This window comes from Eurytemora carolleeae, unplaced genomic scaffold (genome assembly GCF_000591075.1).
Source record: "Eurytemora carolleeae unplaced genomic scaffold, Eaff_2.0 scaffold1009, whole genome shotgun sequence".
NCBI lineage: Eukaryota > Metazoa > Arthropoda > Copepoda > Calanoida > Temoridae > Eurytemora > Eurytemora carolleeae.
Genome location: NW_019397042.1, coordinates 78,483 through 92,839, shown reverse-complemented (window position 1 = coordinate 92,839; position 14,357 = coordinate 78,483). Strand labels below are relative to the sequence as shown.

Sequence of the window (14,357 nt, the reverse complement as noted above, 5' to 3'; positions counted from 1 at the left end):
TGGTGTTTAATATTAAACCCAACCTCTGATCCCTGGTGTTTAATATTAAACCCAACCTCTGATCCCTGGTGTTTAATATTAAACCCAACCTCTGATCCCTGGTATTTAATATTAAACCCAACCTCAGATCCCTGGTGTTTAGTATTAAACCCAACCTCTGATCCCTGGTGTTTAATACTAAACCCAACCTCTGATCCTTGGTGTTTAATATTAGCCCCAACCTCTGATCCCTGGTGTTTAATATTAAACCCAACCTCTGATCCTTGGTGTTTAATATTAACCACAACCTCTGATCCCTGGTGTTTAATATTAAACCCCACCTCTGATCCTTAATGCTAAGCCTACCTTCAGCTCTCCAGTGTAATTCTAAGCTCGCTAGTCAGTATTTTTAAACTCCCGTGATGTTTAATACTTATTTCTGAACGTAGCTTCTAATTTTTGTTATTTAATTCAAAACCTGTGTTTACATATAATTGCAATATCTAATAGTATGTTATTTTATCTTCTAAACTAGCATGCAACCCAGCTTTTCTGGACACATGATTTTCGCCATAAAAGTCAATCCACTCAAATAATTATTTTCAAGCCAGACTAAGAACATTCTTGTGGTTCTAACGAGTTCCTCGAGCAAAATCTGAGGCAAATCGGTCCAGGGATTCCTGAATTATGATGAGATAAACAAAAACACAGAGATTACTACTTTATGTATAAAGATAACTGTATCTAGGTATGATTTCTATGAGAAGGCAGTGACGTTTAAACCCTACCAGGTGGATATGCTCGACCCTGTCACAGCCAACTTCCTTGGAGATAATCTTAGATGCTGGATGCAGATTCAGGTAACCAATAAATAAATAAGCCAATGAATCAATAAATGAATAAATGAATAAATGAATAAATGAATAAATGAATAAATGAATAAATGAATAAATGAATAAATGAATAAATGAATAAATGAATTAATGAATTAATGAATAAATCAATAAATCAATAAATCAATACATCAATACATCAATAAATCAATAAATCAATAAATCAATGTGTTTTAATGTGTTTTTAAGTCAAAGCATCGATAAATATTGGTTTTTTATGTATATCCTAGCACTAGCAGTAGATAATTTAAAATTTTATTCCTAACTCTCAACATCAGGAAGAATATATGATCGAGAACAAAATAGTATTATAATCATAATTATAGTACCTTATTCTAATTATCTAATTATGCATATTTGATGTATCACGTATATAAGTATACTATAGATAGATAGATAGATAGTTGGATGGATAGATAGATAGATAGATAGATGGATGGATGGATAGATAGATAGATAGATAGATAGATAGATAGATAGATAGATAGATCAAAAAAACTTTTCTTTCATGACAAGATTGAAACATGCCAAATATAGGCTGAGTCTGAAAGCAGAACCACGTGAATATTTTGCCATATCTCTTTTTAATGAAATTGGCGTGAATTCTGGAAGGGTGTTCTTATTTTCATTATAAATATATTAATATATTAATAATAATAATAATAATAATAATAATAATAATAATAATAATAATTATTATTCAGGTTGGTAAAGGCCCCTATGCTAGCGAGGTGAGCGGAATCGTGAAGATCGGGCAGACCATGACCATGGTTCTGGGCGTGAAGGATGATGAGAACAAGTTTGACATGATGGTGCGAAACTGTGTTGCTCATGACGGCCAGCGTGCTCCTATTCAGCTTGTAGATGAACGAGGTTGCGTAGTTCGTGAGAAGATTATGTCTCCGTTCAAGAAACTAAAGAACTTTGATACAACAGCTAATGTTCTTTCATATGCTTACTTTCAGGTATATTTACACTATTCATTATACACGTGAATATCCATATCATAGAGCTCTTTACTCATTTATATTTGTTAGCTATAGCTGGCCAAACGGCTGGATCAAATTGGCTGACATCTATTTATGAAATCCAGGGGTACCCTGGGGGGTAGCACAGGCAATCCAGGGGTACCCTGGGAAGTAGCACAGGCAATTTTTTTCTGTCGAAAATTCAAAGTATTTTTTAAAATTCCACAGGGACCGCCGGGCCCTTCAGTTAGTAAATTATGTATATAGATTAAATCAAACATTGCTGCATTCAGCGAGATTTGACATTTTTTTATTCGATCCAATGCAAAGGCCACTTTCATCATTTAATTTTATTTACTTTTTTTCTTCATGAATTAGCACTATCATTAATTAGCGTAAATAAATGATTGCGTTCTATTCCCAAATTGGATTTGATAAATATGAGTCTGCGGTTTGGTTGAAACACCGCAGTTTCTGCTGAAAACAGATGCTTAATGAGGCATAGTTCTTTTCTACACTGTTGCTTTGCTACCTTGTTCATTAATTAATTAGAAGATATTTTGTTTATTATTGATAAACACACAAACATACAAACATATTGTTTTTGTAAAAGTTTTCATACAATTTTGTTTGAAGAAAATAGTTTAAGCTTTCATATTGAAAATATAATATTCGACCCAATTCCCGAGTCAGGTCTTTTTACGATGTTGTTCTGTTCAGGCGTTTAAGTTCCCGGACAGCATGAACGTACACTTCCAGTGCGTGGTACAAGTTTGCAGGGGTTCCTGCCCTGAACCTCAGTGTGGAGGGTCTATTGGTCAACCGAACGAGGACACCTATGGGGCCCCTGCTGCCCCCTCCCTGGACAGCTACGGGTCTCCTTCTGGCCCTGCCCTGGATAGCTACGGTGCCCCTGGAGCCGGATATAATTTACCAAGTAAACGAGTTGACCCGCGTGTTCCTGGCGGACAGTATGCATCAGGTATAGTTTCAAAAAAACAATCGTTAGATTTTGGGAACTGAGATTAAATGTTTTGTTGCAAAAAGTACTTAGTTATAAAAAAACAGGTTTAAATCATACTTTAGATTTTAAGGGAGACCATAGTTTTTTATTTCAATCAGATATTTTTTTTAAAGTTGTATAATTTATTTCTACTTTTAAAATTCGTCACGTCAGAGAAATACTCGGAATTCCCCCTCATTTTTGAGATTCTTAGTTTATAATGCATCTCAAATTTTGCTCTAAACTCGAATAAACTTTTCATAAGTTACCAATAATTTCCTAATTATGGTCGAATCTATACACCCTTTAACAGGCAAAACATTTAAACTTCAAGATTTGGTTAGATTATTAAATCTTTAAAAAATTATACTTTTGGTTGTATTTTGTGTTCTTTTCATACTTGACCTTACTACTACTAGTTAACATGGTTGTAAACGACCTTAAGAGAAAATGTGCCTGAGAATGCATAATTCAGGTTTAATTGGTTAAATCTGTTCCCATAATCTAAACCGGTCTCAAGGTTTCAGGGTCGGATACACAATATATGTTTCTTGATGCGAGATTAAAACATTGATTCATTCATTTTCTCCATTTATTTATCAAAAAATATTTATTTTCTATATACAAATTCAAACTTTTGTCATAATTCACCTTTAATTTACTAGAACCTCCTCAACCCTCTAAAATTCTAGAGTTTCCTAAACCTCCTAAACCCTATAATTTCCTAGAGCCTTTAAACTCTCCTAAGCCCCCTAAACTCCTAGAAAATCTTGAACCCCTAAACTCACAGAGCCTCCTACACCCCCTAAAATTCTTGAGTTTCCTAAACCTCCTTAACTTGTAAAACCTCCTAAACCCCCTAAAATTCTAGAGTTCCTCACCCTTCTAAATTATAGAACCTCCTAAACCCCCTAAACTCATAGAGCCTCCGAAACCTCAAAACCTTCTAAAGTCTCTTAAACAATTTCCTATTTTTCTAGGATCTGAGAGAAGAGTGTCTGTAGTCCGACCTGAAGCTGGACCCCTATCTGCGCCTATTATTCCTCTGAAAAACGGAAACCCCGGATATGATTTCAGCAAGAGAACACTGGATACCAATACCATCGGAGGTAACCCAAGGTCTCTAGACTTCAACGCCGGAGAAACTGTGGAACCAGTCGAGCAGGAAGCAGAGGTTGTCGCAGTTAAAGACGAAGTTGAGCACTCAGAGAACAGCGTCGAAGAAGGCAAGAGCAGAAAGCGACGTGCTCCTGTCGACGGAAACGGAAACACAATCCTACGTATAGTTCGGCGCGAGGCTGAGGAAACTGACGATGTTGATCAGGCGGATATTGAGACAGAACGTGTTATCCGTGTCGTGGCTCCAAGTGATGTCCAGTTTCAACTCAATGAGGACGGAAAGGAAGAAGTCGTGATCAACACTAACTCAGTTCCCACTGAGTCCTTGTGCATCGACACTGCTGCCTTTGTCGGAGTAACCATCAGTATCCTCATGCTTCTTATTGTCGCCCTCATCACCATTCTCTTCTTGTGGATGAGAATTAGATCCATTGGACGAAAAAATCTGTTATAAAAATCTAAACTTTTAAAACATTGCCTTCCCGGCCTTGCCATATAAATTTGGGTGTGATAATAATGTTAATAATAATAGTGAGAATTATGCAAGAAATGAATGTATAATACAATACTTTACATCTTAGTATTCTGTATTCTGACACGCCTATCAGGAACTTCCTAAGTCGTTCAACCGGCTCAAGGTCCTGTGTGTGTGTCTGTGTGTGTGCTAGAAGAATCCCGTCTTGGCCCACCAACCAACCATAACTACAATTCTACAGTTCTACAGTTCTACAGCTCTGCAGCTCTTTACTTCCACATCCAACAGAGTTGTCAGGTCGAAACATCATTTCATCCTACACTCACGATTAATACAAAGCTTCCAAGGCCGGACTTAGCAAAGGTAAGATTTAATTTTCACGCTTCAAGTCCTAGCAATTTGCTGTTTTATAGATTCTACACTTTGTTGTCCTTCTAATTAAATTAAAAAGGGAAGGTTCATGAAAGTTAAGTTTATTGTTAATTGTTTTGGTTGCCACAAACTCAAATTTTCTAATCCTTATATATTTGCAACATGATGGTATAAACTTTTGGTATTTCAATCTTAGATCATTTGATCTAACAGAATTCAAAGGTTGAAATATTTGAGGTCTACGACATTGGTTTGCAAAGAAAGGGATTTGAAAGACTCAATTTATTTACTTAAAAATAAAATAAAAACGAATGTTGGGATTTGTCATACTAGTTCAATATGTTCTTAACTAAATACACTTAGTTTCTAATTAATCCTGGTTTTGAAAATATTATTTCAACAAATGATGGAAAATAACTTTTTGGTTCGTTTTTGAGGGGTTTTAGACAAATCTGAGAAATTTTACAAGTTTCAAAATTGTTTATTTTAAACATTTACACCATAGATTTTTTAATTTCTTTTTTTTATTTTCTTTTCTCTCATGATAAAAAAATTTCAAAGTTTGATAAAAGCAATCTTTAACAGTATCCAGTTTTTAAATGTTCAAAATCTCCATATTTCCAACTAGGCACTCGTATTCCCATCTAGATAATCGTATTATTCCCACCTGTATTCCCATATTCCATAGTTTATACTTTATACTTTATACCCACATTCTAGATTAGGTTTAGATACTTCTACTAGTTTTCTTCTGATCATCGGTCGGATGTCTATAGTTCTCAGAAAGATTGCAATTTTATCTTATCTGACAGAAGTTGCATCATGTTTGCAACGGTCCCTCCATAATCTGAATGCTATTCAAAATTTCCCATTAGTCCATATATGGTTCTAATTCTTTTAGCAGTTTAACAATTCTCTACGTTAAATAAAAAGAAAAATGAATTCATATTTAATTTAAATTTTTTGAGGTTTCGGCAGAAATGCATACTTTTATTGGAATACTATTTGAATATTTTAGTTTTAATACATTTTGGGAAAAAGGGAGTTACTGTACATTTTCAAGGTTATTTTAAATTTTATCTTCATCTCTTCTACTTATCATTTCCTATTCCACTCCACTCCCGTCTCTCATTTAAACCATATATTTGTTATGTGCATTTCCTACTCCACTCCACCCCCTTTTCTCATTTAAACCATCCAACTGATTTACATTTGTTATGTACATTTCCTATTCCACTCCCTTCTCTCATTTAAACCATCCAACTGATTAACATTTGTAATGTAAATTTCCTATTCCACTCCACTCCATTCTCTCATTTAAACAATCAAACTGATTTACATTTGTTATGTACATTTCCTATTCTACTCCACCCCCTTCTCTCATTTAAACAATCAAACTGATTTACATTTGTTATGTACATTTCACATGCTGAATTTATCACGTCAAATAAAAGTACATAACATGTAAGATATATGTTTTCAATAAATAACTATACTCTAATTGAATAGCCATTGAGAAAAACAAATTGTCAAAAATTCCTACCAATGATGTCGCATACATTGTATATTCTCATTCTGCTTTTATACATAATACCCTGATTATTTCATTCCGACCCCATTATTGGAACTTTATAATGAAAAAATTCAATTTAGAAATTATCAAATTAGATAATCTGAAGTAAATAATGGTAAATACCAGATTATATAAGGGTATCTTTAGTGTCCAGTTCACGGTCAAGGTTTATCACATATGTCTCGAGAATGTCCCCTCTGTTTTCTTCCTTACTTTCTGTTTAATCTGCATACTTGGGTTTTGTCAATGTCAGGTGTAGGCGACACCCAATATAAATATATATACATCTATCTATCTATCTGTCGGTGTCTGTATACTGTTTAATGTAAATGCATTTGAATTTTGGGTTATCTAGGTTATATACCAGGATACACTTGATACACATTTTAGCAATATGCACGCTAGGTTGCAACATAATGCTTTTTTATTACATCATGCATGCATACATGATTACCAACAAAGGATAAGAATGTGAAGACGACATAAAACGCTTAAAATTTGACTTTAAGGTTAGATTTGTCTTCTCATGCCTGAACTAATAATTTGTCAAAGAAAATAGTTTACAGTTACAAAGAAAGATAAAAATAACAAAACAGTATACATTTTGTGCAGTCGTCTCTGAAGTCTCATCTTTTGTGGGTAACCCTGTGTTTCAAACCAAATCCCATTCAGCCAAGTCTTATAGAAAAACCTTTACACGTTTTTTTATTAAGCATACGAAGGTGAATTGTGAAAGCTACGTCATGTATTATAATCTATTTATTTTCAGATTTAAGGGCCACTGCAGCCAAGATACTCCTGATGCCGTCTAATAATCTTAGTTTCATTTCATATTTTCAACATTTACAAGAATAAAAGTTGAAAATATGAGATTTGTGTAGTTTCTATGAAATTCATCCAGTTCTTGAATATATTGAACATATTGAATATATTGTTATATCTTTTCTTTTCCTTTTTTACTATTCTTTCTTTTTGAACTTATTTGGTTTAGGTATTCTTCTTTCTTTTGGGATTTATTCAACACGTTTCTAACAATGCACATTAAAACTTAAGAGGGGGATGATTATGAAAAATTGTAAAAAAATTCTTTATAATCAACTTTTTAAGTTTGTTCTGTTACTGTGTGTATCTGTGTGATTGTTGATTTATGGTGAAAATGTGTTTACTTTGTATTTATTTATTTAAATATTTATTTAACTCCTCGTGCCAACCTGTATAAAATATAAACAATAAATATTATCTAAGATACTGTTTTATTGAAAACCCTTTTATTTTATTTTACAAATATAATACGTATAAGACAGTTAACTTTAATGGAACTATGCGTCAAAAAGATAAAGCAGATCAATAACGTTCAGTATCAGGTTCAGAATCAGGTTTAGAATCAGGTTTTAGAATCAGGTTCAGAATCAGGTTCAGAATCATGAAATATGGAAAATTGTCTCTGGTTGAACATCAACCTTTGATCCAACTTTAATCCAATTTAGTCTGTCCAGGGGGTTTCTTGGCCCCCACCTAACCAGGGGGGCAAACATCCCCTTCAAGCTGAGGTTGAACCCCATCCCTGCACCTTTCCAGCTCCTGCCCAGAACACCGTGCTTTAGGAAGCTGTGGAAAAAGAACAGAAGAACTAGCATCACTCCCAGCAGGGTTATACACCAACCTTGATAAAATAGATTGGGGAATTTGGGATTTTTAGAATTTTCAAGTTTGCATCAAGTTTAGATCAAGTTTAGATCAAGTTTAGATCAAGTTTAGATCAAGTTTAGATCAAGTTTAGATCAAGTTTAGATCAAGTTTAGATCAAGTTTCAAGTTTAGATCAAGTTTAGATCAAGTTTAGATCAAGTTTAGATCAAGTTTAGATCAAGTTTAGATCAAGTTTAGATCAAGTTTAGATCAAGTTTTCTCAAAACTAAAATTTGGAAATTTTCTGATGATGCAGAAATCGACGTGGATGATGAGTAAGACAAATTATATTTTTTTTGGTAATTTTAAACACGAATCTAACGGATAAACTTGAAAACCAATCTTGGAAAAAACTTAATCAACCATATTTTTGAGTGTGTACAAAATTACTCTCGGCAAGATATAAAAAAGAATATTTTTACATAATGTATTATTTAGAAATACTTAAGATTGTTTAACAGGTATACATGTTTAACAAGAAAGGATGAGACTGTAAAGACGACCTGAAACTTAATATGATTATTCCAAGGTTAAATTAAGTTTTCTGCCTTAATATAGTGGCTTGGCTTATTTATGGATCTGGAACAGTTGCAGGTACTCATACATATAAGGAAACTGTATATATTTCGTTTAGTTGTCTCTGAAGTCTCATCCTTTTTTGGAACACGACCCAGTGCCATGAAACTTTAATATATTACAAATTTGAATTATTTAACCTGCAATATGTGCGGAGAAGGGCAACTGATTTCCAGCATATGATACAGGGGTGTAGCAGGATATACTGGTAAATTTGAATTATTTAACCTGCAATATGTGCTGAGAAGGGCAACTGATTTCCAGCATATGATACAGGGGTGTAGCAGGATATACTGGTCATTCACAGAAATATTAAAAATAATAAAAGGTTGAAAATTAATTTTCAAAAAAGCTATTTTACTCTTGAAAAGTATCCTTTAATGACTTGTTAAAGTATTTTTATTCAACCCTTTCTTCGCATCTATTTATGACGTGCATATAATTTACAATATATAAAATAATACAGAGTCAGAATTCAATGAATTTGAGCCGCGTCTCAAATCCGCCAAAAACCGGTTTCAATTGAGCGCCTGCTTAAAGTCTTGAAACATTGAATACAATTTTAAGTGGAACCAACCACATTTGAGCCGCGTCTCAAATTTAAACCGCCGATCAAATTCTTTAAAATCTGCCTCAGTTCTAATCAGAAAGACCTGGAATAAATCTAAAATTAATCAGCCGACTTTGCAATCTAATTTCACAAATATGATTGATGAAAAAATAATCACAAAATTGCCATAGTCCTTCCATTTCCAAAATGTGGTCGGCCTGTTTTGAGCATTTAAAATTGTCAGAGATTAAAGTCGCCTGATTACTGTCAATTAATTCCGGGTCTTTCTGATTATGACTGATGTAGCTTAATTTTTAAATCCGAACATTGAGTGCATTCTATCATGTGAAGTGTGGTAGAAACCTTGCGGGATTTTTAATTGACCAGATTGAATTCGGGAAACTACTAATACGGCATTAATGCTAAAAGAAGGATTATCAGAATACCTTTGTGAATCGTTTGTGCCGCTCAAAATTAGTGGTACCTTAAAACCACGCTGACAATACTATCATATTTTTTGATTGAATAATTTTTGGCACTCAACATTTATAAATGTTCCTTATTTTATCAGAATAATATTAATATTATTTTGTTCTGCCTGTATATGAGGATGAGGGAGAGGGATACTGGGATGAGGAAAGACCAAGATATTCTCCAATACCAACCCAAATTTAATCCAAGCATAAAGTTCAGATCCTAAACAACAAAGAAATGTTATTTAGAATAGGTTCGTACCAAATGCATAGAGAATAGAAAATATATTCTATTCCCTTTGACCAAATGGTTCTAAAAGTAGAATCCAAAACAAATTGTTATAAAGAAGAAACTTACGAAAAATTAAAATTCTTTTTTTAACTTTAGACCTACTCTTGAAATTATGTTCAATAAAAAAACTTGAAAATTTCACAACCCACCCCCATTCAGAGAAATGCTTGTTGCGCTCCTGCTGCAGTCCTGCTATCAAAATTCAGTTTTAAGGGGGGGGGTGGAAAAGGGGCACCCCATTTCCCCCTACCGATCATAAATTGTGATGACGTTTGAATTGTACCTTGAGAAGGTTGGTTGATGAATATATCCAAGCTAATCCTATAATCTCCAGAACAGCTAGAAATAGGATTAGTAGACTACCTCCATGGTAGTCTACTAGTTCCAGGATAGGTTGACCAGCAGGGGTTGTATAAACTAAACCTACAGATATCGTATTATATCATATATCCATTTATCTATTTATATAACTTGCTTGGGAACCCAGCGCTGCCCAGGTTACTCATAGCTACTCCTGCCGTTTACCCGCAGTTGGCCGATTTTATCGGGAAACAAAATTGTTGCTTTTAAAGTCAACCCACTCAACTTAGAACTTTTACACAAGCTAAGAACATTCCCGTGCTTTTATCGAGTTTCCCAACTAAAATTAGGGCAAATCGGTCCAGGGGTTAAGAGTTATGATCGGACAGACAAGCAAACAAACAAAAATTACTACTTTATAGAATAGTAGAAGTAGTAATTTCTTGTTTGTTTGTTTGTCAAATCTAAACTCAGGAACCCTATGTCCGATTTGATTAAAATTTTTGTTTGTTTGTCCGACCATTATTCAGGAACCCCTGGACCAATTTGCCTTAAATTTTGATTGGGGTACTCAGTATAAACACGGGAATGGTCCGAGTTTGGTTTAAACATTCAAAATGGAGTGGGTTGACTTTTATAGGGAAAACTATAGTTTCCCGACAAAGCTGGGTTCCCGAGCTAGTATATTATATGTGTTTGTGCCAGTGATTGTATACAAATATTTAAAATTAACTAAAATTAAATTTACCTGTTGCAAATCCAAGAAGACAAACACCGCCAGTTATAATGCTCTTAGACACCTTTGGGAAATCATCAGTTAGAATAGTTATCACTGCATTCATTAATCCTGTAGCGGAACCAAGTCCTAGTGTAATTAACATCAGGAAGAAAAGAACAGCGAACAGTTGAGGCACAGTTTGAAACTTGGTTAAAATCTCCGGGTAGCTGATGAAAGCTAGACCTGCTCCGGACTTGACAACCTTATCCATTGGGACGTTGAGCTCCTTAGAAAGGTGTCCTATAATGGAAAAAGTGATAACTGCGGCTAGTAGAGAGGTAAGTGTATCCATGACTGCAACTATAGACGCATCTCTGTAAATATTATGCTTGAATGTATTGTAGGAAGCAAAGGTTGGGAGAACTCCGAACCCTATACTCAAGGAGAAGAAGGATTGAGTAACTGCTGCATACCAAACCTTGGGATCGTATAAACTCTGCCACTGCGGGTTAAACAGAAAAAATACTCCGTCTACAGCACCATCTAGTGTTAGTCCACGAACTAAAAGTGTCAGGATCACTACGTATGGAAACAACGCTGTGAAATATGCAACCTTGCCGGAGCTCTTTACTCCCTTATATAGGGATCCAAATATAAGAACCCAGCACAACACTAAGCATCCTATTAAGGCAGGATCAGGGTATCCGATACCTTGACTCATATCGGAGTTTTCTTTGAGCACTCCAACCCTAAAATATTGTTCAGACGACGCTATCATAGTTTGGTTCTCCAGGTTTGAGTTTAAGCTGGAAATATTAGAGTTAGACGGTAGACAGTATTTGTCTGGTTGAGCTAGTTCCTCATGACATATACTCCAGGGTAGAGTTGTACTACAGGATACAACCAGATAATAGATAGATACAGCAATTAATTCACAGTAGTAGGAGCAAACTATAAGGGTAGCAAAACTCTGGGCATATCCAATTCCTCTAAAAGGAGGGCACAGATCCCATATCTTGACACAGCCTCTACTAGAGAACTGTCCTAGTCCTAGCTCCAGTAGGTAGAAAGGTCTGCAGATGAGGATCAGAACTATGAGATACGGAATGAGAAAAGCTCCTCCTCCGTTCTCGTATGCAGTAAAAGGAAATCTCCAAACATTTCCAATACCTACAGACATAGATATACAAGAGAGAAGAAACTCAACAGGGTTATCCCACTGCTCTCTTTTCTCTCCTTCATCCTGCAGTCCATCCTCTCCATCTACTCCATCAGGGGCGTTCACATCTTCGGTTTCTTCTCCGTCCCTAGTCTGCTCAGATTCCAACAAATCCAGTCCTTCATTCAAAAAAAAATATATAATATATTTAGTTTAGTTTTATATCTGAGTAAAAGTTTCAGAAAAGTACAAATTCTTAAAAATAAATTAGGTTTGTTATCTTGTGCCGTGTGAATTTCGAGATTGAATACTTTTACTTGCAGAGAAGGGGGGGGTCTTATATTTTGGGCTAGGTTATACAATAAACCAATTAAGCTTATATTTTGGGATAGGTTATACAATCAACCATGATTAAGCTGATATTTTGGGATAGGTTATTCAATCAACCAATTGAGCTGATATTTTGGGCTAGGTTATACAATCAACCATGATTAAGCTGATATTTTGGGATAGGTTATTCAATCAACCAATTGAGCTGATATTTTGGGCTAGGTTAGACAAGAAACCAATTAAGCTGATATTTTGGGCTAGGCTAAGACAATAAACCAATTGAGCTTATATTTTGGGCTAGGTTAGACAAGAAACCAATTAAGTTTATATTTTGGGCTAGGTTAGACAAGAAACCAATTAAGTTTATATTTGGGCTAGGTTAGACAAGAAACCAATTAAGCTTATATCTTGGGCTAGGTTATACAATAAACCAATTAAGTTTATATTTGGGCTAGGTTATACAATCAACCAATTAAGCTGATATTTTGGGCTAGGTTATACAATTAACCAATTGAGCTGATATTTTGCGACAAGTTAGACAAGAAATTAACTAAGTAGAGTGGCTTGGACAAACAATTGGAAGTAAAGAACCTGTCAAATCTTTCGTTGGGATGTTTAGAAAGATGAAAATTTCCCTGTATGATAATTGAAGGACTGCAGTTTGGTTTTGGTGAATTCTATTGACGTACTAAGCCTAGGGGTGTCAGAAATGATTTTTTTTTGCATTTTTTTGAAAACGTCCAATAAACCTAAAAAAGTTTAATTTTGATAAAACTTTTGGTTCTGGATGATTAAAAATATCTATCTAAAACTTTCTTAAACTGGCATATTTTTTCTATATTCATTTAGTTAAGAGTTTGAGTTAAAATAAGTTTTAATAAATATTGCTTTATATCGAGTAGATATCCTTATACATATCGATGTGAAACCTTTCAGAAAGTAGGAAAGATTCTGCAGAAAAAGTTGCCAAACCAAACAGAATTTTTATTTTGAACAAAAATATTTAGAACTTATATAGAAGCTTTTCTGGGTTGCAGTTTGGCATTATTTTCATTTGTGTATAACAGTATAAAAAAGGTTCCGTTGATGGTTTAAAACTAAACAGCTGATGATTCATTGGAGGGAGGAATGGCAAAAACACCAATTTGTAATTCAAAAATCTTTTTATGGAAAGTGATGGAAACAGGGTATACAGAGTGCTTCAGGGTACAGGGTACTACAATGTACTGCAAAGTACTGTGCTTTACTGGGGTATACTGGGGGGTACATAAACCAAACAGAATTTTTTATTTTTAATAAAAATATATAAGTAGAGTCAGAAGCACTTCTAAGGATGTTTTCTTTATAGTTTTGCACTATTTTCATGGACAAAAAAGCTAGTTTAATACTAATCAGCTGATCACTTAATGGAGGGAAGGATGGCAACAACGCCAATTTGTAATCCCCATATCTGCAGGGTACTGTTGGGTACTGTTGGGTACTGCGGGGTACTTTGGGGTATTGTGGGGTGCTGTGGGGAACTGTGGGGTACTATGGGGGTACTGTGGGGTACTGTGTCTACTGCAGGGTACTGGAGGTACTGGGGGGTACGGGGGTACTGGAGGTACTGTGGGGTACTGGGGGGTACGGGGGTACTTGGGAGTAAATAGGGTAGTTGTGGATACTCTGGGGTACTGTAGGGTGCTGTGTGAACTGCTGGTTACTCCTGGTTACTTTTGGGTACTGGGTGGTACTGGGGTGCACTAAAGTGCACTAGGGGTACTGTGGAGTACTGCGGGGTACTGCGGGGTACTGCAGGGTACTGCTGGGCACTGCTGGACACTGCTGGGTTCTGCCAGGTACTGCATGGTACTACTGGGTACTCGGGGGGTACTAGGTGCATACTGGGG

General features: G+C 35.1%; 2 protein-coding genes across 5 annotated transcripts in view; one reads left to right on the top strand and one right to left on the bottom strand.

Annotated features, from left to right (window-relative positions):
• LOC111711360 (uncharacterized) overlaps window positions 1-7,455 on the top strand; it is a 23,776-nt gene extending 16,321 nt beyond the window's left edge. For all 4 annotated transcript variants that reach the window (XM_023485695.1, XM_023485696.1, XM_023485698.1 and 1 more), the window contains 5 exons: window positions 728-839; window positions 1,577-1,837; window positions 2,561-2,822; window positions 3,824-4,800; window positions 7,152-7,455. In XM_023485695.1, the coding sequence (XP_023341463.1) occupies window positions 728-839; window positions 1,577-1,837; window positions 2,561-2,822; window positions 3,824-4,416 (1,228 nt within the window). In that variant the 3' untranslated portion in view covers window positions 4,417-4,800; window positions 7,152-7,455. The remainder of the gene's footprint in view (window positions 1-727; window positions 840-1,576; window positions 1,838-2,560; window positions 2,823-3,823; window positions 4,801-7,151) is intronic.
• A 161-nt stretch (window positions 7,456-7,616) lies between these two features.
• The window catches only part of LOC111711359 (sodium-dependent nutrient amino acid transporter 1), a 7,615-nt gene continuing 874 nt past the window's right edge, over window positions 7,617-14,357 (bottom strand). The window contains exons 2-6 of the mRNA XM_023485694.1: window positions 11,010-12,317; window positions 10,245-10,384; window positions 9,795-9,892; window positions 8,875-8,939; window positions 7,617-8,045 (exon numbers count right to left, since the gene is read on the bottom strand). Coding sequence (XP_023341462.1) covers window positions 7,804-8,045; window positions 8,875-8,939; window positions 9,795-9,892; window positions 10,245-10,384; window positions 11,010-12,317 — 1,853 coding nt within the window. The 3' untranslated portion in view covers window positions 7,617-7,803. The remainder of the gene's footprint in view (window positions 8,046-8,874; window positions 8,940-9,794; window positions 9,893-10,244; window positions 10,385-11,009; window positions 12,318-14,357) is intronic.